The sequence below is a fragment of the Daktulosphaira vitifoliae genome, unplaced genomic scaffold, assembly GCF_025091365.1.
Source record: "Daktulosphaira vitifoliae isolate Bord-2020 unplaced genomic scaffold, ASM2509136v1 Scaffold_3, whole genome shotgun sequence".
Lineage (NCBI taxonomy): Eukaryota > Metazoa > Arthropoda > Insecta > Hemiptera > Phylloxeridae > Daktulosphaira > Daktulosphaira vitifoliae.
In genome coordinates, this window is record NW_026099574.1 from 33338768 (window position 1) to 33350258 (window position 11491).

Sequence of the window (11491 nt, forward strand, 5' to 3'; positions counted from 1 at the left end):
TCTATTACTAAGTACTTAATACTCACGCCTCCTCGATTGCTTGCTCTAATTTTTGCTGATGATTTTACAAAAAGTACCGTAAAATAATCCAATATAGTTTTATATATGATATCAATTTCCTAATATTTTTTTTTATGAAATTATTCTATTTAAGCAATGATTTATTGTTTCCAGTGTCACTAATATCCAAGTGGGTATTTATTATCAATTACTAACTGGAATTCTTTATATATTTTTTTATTTTGGAGCAGATAGAAAATTATGAAGAAACTTTTTTCTAAAATCGATAATTCAAAAGATCCAAATTGTTTTATTGGTAAACAATTCACTGTTGGTCGGATAACTGTAGTTATTGAAGATGTGATTGCTGAAGGTAATTTATTTTTATTTTTAATATTCAAGTAGTTATTAAAATTATTATGCATAGGAGGTTTTGCTGTGGTTTTTCTTGCAAAGAACAATAATAAGAAGTATGCCTTAAAACGTATGTTTGTTAATGATGAAGTAGATTTAGGAGTAGCTAAAAAAGAAATTCAAATAGCGGTAAGTTGACTATACTTTATAATAATACTATTATATAAATAATATTCAATATAATTAAGCCACTATTCAAGTGAATAATTATAATATTGTATCAAAATATATTATAATATCATCATGGGTGATATTTAAATATGATTGAATATAACAATCATTTTAAGTGTTGATAATTTTTATATTAACAAAACTGATAACTAAAAAAAAAAACTAATTATTTATTAATAAAAAAGTTTTCAGTATTATTAATATAATGAAACTTTTTCCTGTAGTCCGAAAATTCTAAATTAATATAAATTTATAAAGAATACAAATTCTTATTGACAACAGATTTTAATATTGCTTGGTTTTTATTATTAAGACCAACTTAAATGGTCATCAAAATATTGTTGGATTTATTGATTCCAATATAATTCGTCATGGAAATGGAGTTTATGAAGTTCTTATGTTGATGCCCTATTGTCCATCAAATGTGCTGGCACTAATGAATAGCAGGTAATTTTATATAAAAGTGAAACATATCAAACTGACAACTCAATGTATTAAAATACTTGTAACTCAATAATTACTCGTTTTAAAAATTGTTATTCATCCATTAAAGTTTTACATCTAGAAACAACTATTACGAAAAAAATATAAAATTAAAAACAAAATTTTTTATTATAAACAAATAAAATGAAATATCATTTTAACGCTATAAAAGAACACATGAATTAATTAAAAAAAAAAAATTACAGTGAATCTTTATTGTATCAAGAGTTGTTAGTTAGATCTATTATTTTATATATATTCTGTTACATGAATTATAACTATTTTACTTAGAAATATAAATATTTGAATATTATTAATAATAATAATGATCCAGTACTTAACTACTATTGAAATGCCATTTCTGGCAAAATATTGGTAATACATAACCTCCATTACTATTTTCTGCCACTAAGGAAAAGTGTTATATTCCTATACGTATGCTAGTACTGGTAGCCACTACTATATCCATTATTAATTTTTAATTAGAATTAATATTTAATGTTTTCTTTTATGGTTTTAACTTGTATCAATAATTGTTTTCATCAATTAAAAAAATAAGTTCAATTTAATCAAGCATGGATTAAATTATTTTGAGGTCCTGAGTCAATAATTTGAATGAGGCATATAATTTATGTGTGTAATTTAGGCCTTATATTTTATTCTATGATTTAATTAAAAAATTCTAAAACTTGGAGAATGACATTGCCGCTTATCTCCATTAATCCAAGCTTGATTTTTATGAATTTGTACTTGAATAGAAACTGATTCCTGTTTAGTTTAAAGAACTTAAACTTGAGTTAATTTATTTTTAAAAAGAACTTTTCTGTCACTGGTTAATATATTGTAAAAAAATTTAAAATTTTATAATTAATACATAGTTAAATTGATAATGATATAGATTGCAAACTGGGTTAACTGAAAGTGAAGTTTTAAACATTTTCTGTAATGTTTGTGAAGCAGTCAGTCGTTTACATCATTCTCAAACTCCAATTATACATAGAGATTTAAAAGTAGAAAATATATTGATCAATGAAAGTGGTCAATATTTACTGTGTGACTTTGGCTCTGCAACAGCCCGTCAACTTGATCCAACTGTACAAGGAGTTCATGCTGTTGAAGAAGAAATTAATAAGTACACTACAATATCATATAGATCACCTGAAATGATTGATCTGTATAGCAACAAAGTGATAACAACAAAATCAGATATTTGGGCTTTAGGTTGTCTATTATACAAGTTATGTTACTTTATTTTGCCATTTGGTGAGAGTGCACTTAAAATTCAAAGTGGCCAATTCAACATACCTGATACACCTGAATATTCAATTAAACTAAAGACACTTATAAGTAAGTTTTAGAATAGTTACAACTTCATTGAAAGAAAATTTAACTTTATGAATCTGTGTTTGTAACAATGATTATTTGGCATGTATAAGGTATATTAAAAAATGAGTCAAGGAACTAACGTTTAAGTTAATCTTAAGTAGTTTATTATTGTGCCTGTTTGTAACATATTACTATAATCACAATTAGTGTATTTTTATTATTGTAATAATTACATGTTGCTTAGTTAACTAATTTAATAAATTGATTGTTATGTATTGAATATTACATTGATTGTAATACAGCAATATAATTTTTTTTAGATTTTATTCAGGTACGGTAATTAAAGCATTCAGTCTGTATAATTATTATATTAATCCAAATTTGAAGTTGTATATTATCTGTCAATTATCATTTGATATTACAGATAGAGTTTTCAGATAATTACTTTAAAAAAATTTTTCTATTTAAACTGAAACCAAATTAATATTCATCTCTTGTTAAAACTTTAATTTCGCTATTTTTTATTAGTTATTCATGAACATTAGCTTCTTTTACTATAAGTTTGTTTATTAAATTTTTAACATTGTTAATATACACATAAGGTTGGCCCTCAAAATCGAATTTATTTTGTTTTTTATGCTACCCCTTAATGTTTTTTTAATGCTCAAAAAAATGAGCTGTGCAATATTTGAGAATCTTCTGTTAAGGCTAACCCGTGCCCCCAGACCAATTAAGTAGAGTTGAAAAGGCAAATTTAATATAAAATAACTGATCTATGTCTCATAACTTTTTTTCTGCTTAACTTAGAATTATGAAAGTAAAACTCAAGTAAAAGAAATTTTACAAGAAATTCAAAAATAATAACTTCAAGGTTGTTTTCTTAATAAATAGCCCAAAAAAATACTACATGTAGTAAAAAAAAAAGTAAAGTCTTAAAAATATGTTATAACTAATTTTGTTTATTTTTACTTATTTATTTTCATTTAATCTTTGGAAAACGCTTATTCTTAAAAAAAAAAATAATAATAAAAGTTTTTATGCCAAGTACAATAATTATACTAGATTTATTCTTTTATGGCCAGTTATTAAATTATTAATTACTAACCTAACTAAATTTATTGTATTATTACATTTTTTGATTAGGGAATATAATATATTTTTTGGTTAAAGGTTTTTTGATTGATACATTTATTTCTCTGCAAGTGTATAATCTGAAAGTTAATCATATCTTAGAAAACAAAATCAGATTTTATTATAATATAATTTTTTTTTGTAAAATATTTTACTTGTTATTAATCATTTTTAATTTATTTTATTTAAAACAATAATAACTTTAAAACAAATATTTGAAAGTAAAGTATTAATTTAAACAATAATAAAAGTAGAAAATTAAATAACATTAAATTACAAAATATTTTTTTGTTAATGTACTTTTTTTCAATTGGGAAGTTTTTCCAATAATCACTTACTATTTGTAAAACATATTATTTCTGCTGCTTATTTTTAGTTTATATATTATTGTAGTCTTCGATCAATTTAATGCTACACTCGGCTGTATCATTAAAGACTCTTAATTTAAAATAAACTACTACCAAAAACAAACAAACATCGCGTAATCCTTGTGATTCTCTGCTAGTAAGTTTAAATTCGTCTCTAAATATAAATATTTTGAGGCTATATATAGCCTTTGCCATCCATTGAGCATGATAGAACCTGGCTTTTGAAAAAATGATTATAACTCTTTACATAAAAAAAAATTTAATACTAACTCGAGGAATTCTTTATAGTCATTCCTTGGTTGTTATATTTAAATTATTTTATACAAAAATTAATATCTTCTAAAATTCTGGTTCTAATATTTCTTTAATATTATAATTTATACATTATTTTTTTAAATTAAAAATTTAAGATTTCAGTTAAAATTACTGATTTTTCAAATAACTGCTCATGAACATTCATCTAATTGTGTATACATAATATTATGCCACAATTTTTAATATTAATTGTGTTGTTTACTCAATAAAAAAACAACATCATTGCTATGTTCGATCTCTAACAATAATAATAATTAAAAATTATAATGTTTTATTTTTATAAATTACTAGTAACTACTTACCTAGTTAAATTACCATAATAAAATTAATGTTATATTATATTATTCATTATATCATCAACCACTTTGATAGTTTTCTTAGGTGAAATGAAATTACCATTTAAGAGCCCTTGATACATATTAAGTATTAGCTGATTGTTACATGTACATATAGCACATTGTTAATATTATTTATTTTCCTAAAATTAACATGCACGCGACACTTAATTAATAAACTATTAAACACCAACTAAAAAGAAGTTGAATATTATTAAACAATTTTTGTTTAATGTAATTTATAAGTAATAAGAATGACAATTTAAATCTTTCATTTGAACAACTATTTACACATAAACAATGTTTATTAAACATTTTAAATTATTTTTTTATTCTTAATAAGAACTAAATTTTTATAAAAGAAAGAGAATACAGATAATTATCTGAAAAAAATTTAATGTAAAAGAAGTTTTATAACTAAAAAAAATATATTACAGTAACTGTATTAAATTTTTTAGTCACTAATGTTTCAAATTGTTATTTTAATATTTTATTTAAATTATTTTGTTTATTATATTTTATAGGGTATATGCTAGAACTTGAACCTGAAAAAAGACCGGATATATATCAAGTATCATTTATAGCATTCAAGTTAGCTGGGAAAGAATGTCCACTTCAAAACTTACATGTATGATTCCTTTTTTTAATAAAAATGTATCTGTGTTAATCGAGTAAAAGGGTATAAGTGTGTTTGAGTTGAGCAATAAAATGTCACTTGAACAACAGATGTCTGGCTCTTATTAGTCCTTCTATCTTTAGCCTTTTCCAGCATTAATAGTGAAGACGTGGGTTCTATTGAAGCCTACTAGTTGTTAAATAGTGAGTACGGAGTGATATTATTGTGACTAGTTTTTATGCTTAAAAAAATATATAGCAAATGTGAAGTAACCTATTGTTAGTTCTTTATTCGTTTCTCTAATTAGAAAAGAGTCATCGAAAAAATAAAATATTAGATGGTTTAAAATGTGTTGAATCGCGGTTGTGTTTTATACCGTTGAGAAATTTTCAACAATCGCTTAGATTATTTTCCATCATCATACTGGTATTGGGTTTAGGGTTATAATTGTTATATTATAGTGGTCATTGATAAGTAGAATCAAGGATGAGCCAAGACAAACGAGTGACTAGCGGATTGTATCATAATTATTATTTTTGTACAATATTATTTTACATAGTAGTTTGTATGAAATTCTCACATAAATATGGAGACGTTCATATAATTTAAACAATTTTGTTGGATAATTATTATAGTTTGATATTAGAGGCAATCTAATATTGGCTATATTTTGATTGATTTTATTATACTTTTATTTTATTTTAAGGTAGATTTATTGTAATAATTTGGAAAAAAGTCAACAGTACACAACAAAATGTAAAATGGCAAATTTAAAAAAAACGAAAATAAAACTTACACTTGTAAATAATATATAAAATAATTTTTTTATGTTTTTAAACAAAATTTGTTTCATGTAAGATTCAATTTTAATTTTCTAAAAGTTGCAATTTTATACTTATCACTTTCGAACACTACAGATATTATATTGGTTTTCAAACTAGTCCTAATTAAAAATTATTAAAACTATCAAAATATTTTATATGATCATAAATATATTTAATTTTTTTTTATTAATTCAGTATCATTTATAAATTTAAAACTATTATCAACTGTTAAAGTAGTAATACTATACTGTTGAAGTAGTACTTTTTTATTAAGTTGTTGGATAAAATTACAGGTGTCCTTTTATCTTTTCCACCTTATAAAGTTTAATTGTGTAAAACTAAAACAAGTTTCATATTATTTAAAAATTTAAAAAAAAGTTGTAGATCTGTAATATAGAAAATGAGTATTATTTTTAAACTAAAAATTAATTTATTTTATCATTTACTTTTTAGAATGTTTCAAGCCCAAATATTGAAGAATTGGTAACTTTATTAAATGAAAAACGAACATTTCAGACATCAAAAGTGCCTGTAAAACAAAATATTCAAACACCTCAGGTTGTAGAAGGTACAAGTGTAAATCCTAGGCAAAGACCAAAGCCTTTAAGTTGTGGTATACCTCCTCCTTTGGGTTCTTCTCCTACATTCAAACGAGCTTTTCAGACACCAATTAGTGGATTTAATAACTCTTCAGATGCAATTCATCAAAATAAAATTCCTCAACATACATCACCTAGTGATAAAGGGCCTACAACTGGATTTCCAATAAAAGGTTAGACTTTGGATTTATATTTTTTGATTTATCAGCTAATATTGACTTCATCATTTCTTATACCACTTTTAAAGGGGAGCCTACTTTTTTTCTAATTGTAAAATTCATATTTAATTAGCTTATAAAATAGAAAATAATCTAATTAAGAAAATGACTGGTCTGTAACAATTTTTGAACATTTACTTCTGAAGTTATTCTCATTTTTATACCTAGGTGAGACGAAAATTGTGGATGGGAAATTACTTGTGATTAAAATAGCAGCACCCCCAATTCTCACCTTCAGTCATTACTTTAAATTGTTAATAACATCAGAAATATGGGTCCAAATGTTATTACTGACTAGTCATCTTCTTATTTAGATTATTTCCTCTTTGGATAAGCTAGTTAAATATATATCTTTCTGTTTCAAAAAAAAAAAATTATCACCTCCTTACATTATAAAGAATGATCCTAAAAAGTAATTAATAACTAATAAATCAAAAAATATATGCAACTAAAAGAAATTAAAATTTTTTTTTCTCGGTATTGTATTTTTTTTGTGAGTAATCGAGTAGTTTATGATAAACCAATCATTCTGTATATGATTTTAATTATTGTCAATAAAAATTCCTAAACCAAAAAAAATCACGAATTTTTCTATGAAAATTTTAAGCATTTGTATGTATTTAAATTCATTATTTATTAATTTTAAGACTATGCAGATCCATTTACTGAAACAAAAAAGGAAAATTCATTTTTACATTCCGTTAATTCATCAATTCCATCATCTCCATTATCTTGTTTGCCGAAACATAAAAGAAATATCAGTGATACATCTTCTTTAAAAACGTAAGATACCATTAATTAATTAATTATTTATAATTCTCTTATTATGATTAAAATATAATAAGAATATGTTGAAACTATAATAATAAAATTCAGTACCATTCTTAATAGCAATCTTAAATATTCATTTATTCATTATACTTTAAGAGTTATAATAAATAAATTTATTTCTTATAGAATTTTAATAGCTTTAAAATGTATAATTTAATTTTTGGGAATATTCTCTTATTTGTAAATTATTTATGTTCTCATTCACTATTTTTTATACTTTTTTCTGTATTCAATTTAATTAGTTGAATATAAAATTGAAGTGTTGAGTGCTTAATTCACAATATGAAGAATAAATTAAGTATATATTTATGTATTAGTCATAATTCATATAAATTGATATATAATTAGGCATTAAATAGGATTTCATTTCAATTGAGATTTAAACTCAAAAATTTTCCATTCCAACACTATCAAGTTTAAATTTATAAGTATAATATAACTTTGAAAAACTTATGGAGGGAGAAGTCCCTCTGGAATTAGAGATTTTAAATAATAAATTAAATAAGATATAATAAACAAATTGTTCATTAGAAATTAGAAAATATAAAAGTGAATTGATTTTCAATATTAATTTTTTTTATGTGATTCTTTAGAGTATTCATCAACAATGCTAATCAATTCTTGTCATCAAATAATTTAGTTTCAAAAGAATATGTACAAGATAATTTATGCTTAACAAAACCTAACGTATGTATTATAATATATTAATTTAACGACTTAGATTTTTTTACTAATATTATTTTATATATATATATAAAGTACCTAATTATTTATTTAAATGTATTAGAATCTACAACATTCAAAGCTAGATTTGTAGATAATTTTTCAAACAAAATGAACTGCAAAAAGATTGATAAACAATGAATCTTAAAAAAAAATATTTAAAAATTATTTTAAGATGTTGAGAGGAGTAATTTGGTGTATCTTAAATTTACAATATTTTCAACATTGTAGTAGGACATATTACTACATTGTAATTTAAATACATTATACTCTTCTTATCTCAACATAAAATCCAATCACACTTAAAAAATATGTTTTCAAAAATAGTTATCATCCTGTCTTATCTTGATTTGTTTTTGTTTATATAATATTAGAAAATATATAGAGTACTACCTATAAACTACCTCCAAATAAGGTTTATTAAAAATAATATTTTTAAATAAAAATAATTATGATTTTTTTTTTATTTTAAACTTAATATATTTTTGAAAATTACTGGTTAGTAAAATGTTGAAATATATGTTTATGTATAGATACAAAATTTTTATTTGAGATTATAAGATTTAAATTTATTCTTTCCTCCTTCTACAACTTTTAAATATTAAAATAGCATAATTATCTGTATACATATATTTTTAATGTTTTAATATAAAAATCAATGTTTGTTTTCCTCTTATATTTTTTCAAGGATACAAATAGAAATATTTAACATTTATATTTTTTGGCTATAGTAATTTTAAATTCAATACAACTGTTGAGAAAGTTTTCTTCACTAATGTTAACTTTGATAATTTGATAGGACAAATGTCTAAGTATCCTAAATTTATAATTGTTCTTATGAACTTTGGTGAAACTGTGGTACTACATTAATTTTTTGGTTTACATCTTAAATTATTCATTAAAATTTTGTTAATAACAAAATAAAATATACAATTTCAGGTAGAAAATATTAACAATGGAAGTTGCAAAACATCTTGGAATCCATTCGAAGAATCAAATTTGACACATTTAAAAACTATTATTCATGAAAAGCAAACTATAAATTTTCCTTTAAGAGGAAATCTCTACAATGAAAAAGGTATTATTTATCTATAGATAAAAAATAGTTTATTCAATACAAAATTTTTTTAGATTCCATTACAATTATATTTGAAGGCATTACATTATTATTATAGTATGATTGAATTTTTCTTATTCGGATGACCACAAAATTTCTCCTAAAATTAATAATATATTAAATTTTTATTTTTTAATGTATTTATTTCTTGATTTTTTAGTATTTAAATATTTTTAAGTGTATACCTTATTAAGGTGTAAACTTTTTTTTTTCAAATGGAAACACATAATCAACTAGCTCATATAATAGAAAATGGTCCATCTAAAAAAATGACAACTTATATATAACCTATGAAAACTTTTCAACCATTAGTTAAGAACTTATAAATACTTTTATACCTGTGTGTGTGGAAAAGCTTGGCAGAGTGATACATTTTGATAAAAATAGCATACCCCATGCTTTACTTTTATCCTACATTTAAAAATGTTAATAATTCATATATGTTGTCATTTAAAAAAAATAAAGTTGGTACCTTATAATGGTTTAAGGATAGGCCGAAAAAATATTTTATCACTTAAAAATCAAAAAATATAATATAATTCTTTAATTACCAAAAAACAAAATCTCTTTAAATTATTATTTTAAAATAAATCCAGTTGTCAACGATAATTAAATTGCCCTGTATAAGGTAACATCAGCAGCAAACAAACAAATAACATTGTAACAAAAAATTTTCAAATCTCATAGTAACAAATTATAGTTTGTAGTTTTTATAAGAAAGAAAATATTTAAAATAATTATACTGTATTATCACAATTTTCGATACAATATCATTAACTGTCATAAAAATGTTCAACAAAAAATTATCAATTAAAATTTTTGTGTTTATTAAATATAAGTAGTTTTACATTATAATAATAGATTATTTTCCAGAAAACAAATGTTTATTAACTATATGAGTGCGACATCAAAATTTAAATTAATAAAAAATTTAAAAAATGAAAAGTTCTTAATTGTTTGTCCATTCACTCTATTTGTCAATATATATGTTAATGTAGTTGTGTGCCAGCATAAAATAGTTAATGTGTATCATATCATATTTTTAGATATTTTTACATACTCCATGTATAACTAATTTTAATAGTTTCAAGTCTTCTTCTTCTCCTTCCTCGCCTTAATCCCAACTACTTAGTTTTAGATTATTCTTGAGACTTTCTTATGGCAAGTTAGCTGGTTTATACCAACAAAATACAAAGGGTCGAATCTATCCGACTAAAAAACTTCTATGTTTTTTTTACACCCCTCCTACACCTTGGTAGTACTATGAATACAACATAATATTTATTTTGAAAAAGGTTAGATTGGTTTTAAAATTATTATTAAAAAACAATAAAAATTCAATAATGTTTAATTCTTAAGCTATTAAAACACAACTATGAAATTGTCTTTTATAACTAATTAATTAAAATTATTATTTTGTATTTTTATTTAGCCATATTACACAATGTCATCTGATACCATTACTGTTATGATATCGATGATATTTCCCAACTTTACCTGGGCAACATTATGTTACCACATTAAAGTAATCCATATAAGTAAATATTCTATATTGACTAAAATACGTGGGCAAAGTATATAATGCCTGGTCAATGTATCACACTGCCCGTAATTCTTCATTGACCATAATATTTATATTTTCTATTGTTATACATTTTTTTCTTTTATTTTATGTTTAGAATCCAAATCTATGGAAAATGGTTTCAAAGTAAATAACTGTGAAGAAGATCCATTTGGTTCTGCACCTTTTCCTTATAAAAGTAAGTTATATAAAAATTATGTTATCTACAAAAATTATGTGAAATATATATATATATATTTTTATCTAGAAGACCTAATAGAAAAATCTTCATCATTCAAGACACCATCAAATGGTAAGAAATTGAATAATTATTTTATCAAATCATTAGTATTATTAGCAATGTTATTTGTTCATACAAAATAATTTTTATACTACAACTTATATTAAATATAGCAAATATTATGTTATGAAATTTTGTTTTTAATTTATAAAAAAAAA

At 22.6% G+C, this 11491-nt stretch overlaps 1 protein-coding gene across 1 annotated transcript in view; it reads left to right on the top strand.

Moving 5' to 3' along the window:
* LOC126901101 (uncharacterized) overlaps positions 1 to 11491 on the top strand; it is a 17521-nt gene continuing 6030 nt past the window's right edge. Inside the window, exons 1-12 of the mRNA XM_050677329.1 lie at positions 1 to 190; positions 252 to 373; positions 428 to 543; positions 899 to 1032; positions 1967 to 2415; positions 5068 to 5171; positions 6437 to 6755; positions 7448 to 7583; positions 8225 to 8318; positions 9294 to 9432; positions 11151 to 11231; positions 11301 to 11345. Of these exons, the coding sequence (XP_050533286.1) occupies positions 262 to 373; positions 428 to 543; positions 899 to 1032; positions 1967 to 2415; positions 5068 to 5171; positions 6437 to 6755; positions 7448 to 7583; positions 8225 to 8318; positions 9294 to 9432; positions 11151 to 11231; positions 11301 to 11345 (1729 nt within the window). The 5' untranslated portion in view covers positions 1 to 190; positions 252 to 261. The remainder of the gene's footprint in view (positions 191 to 251; positions 374 to 427; positions 544 to 898; positions 1033 to 1966; positions 2416 to 5067; positions 5172 to 6436; positions 6756 to 7447; positions 7584 to 8224; positions 8319 to 9293; positions 9433 to 11150; positions 11232 to 11300; positions 11346 to 11491) is intronic.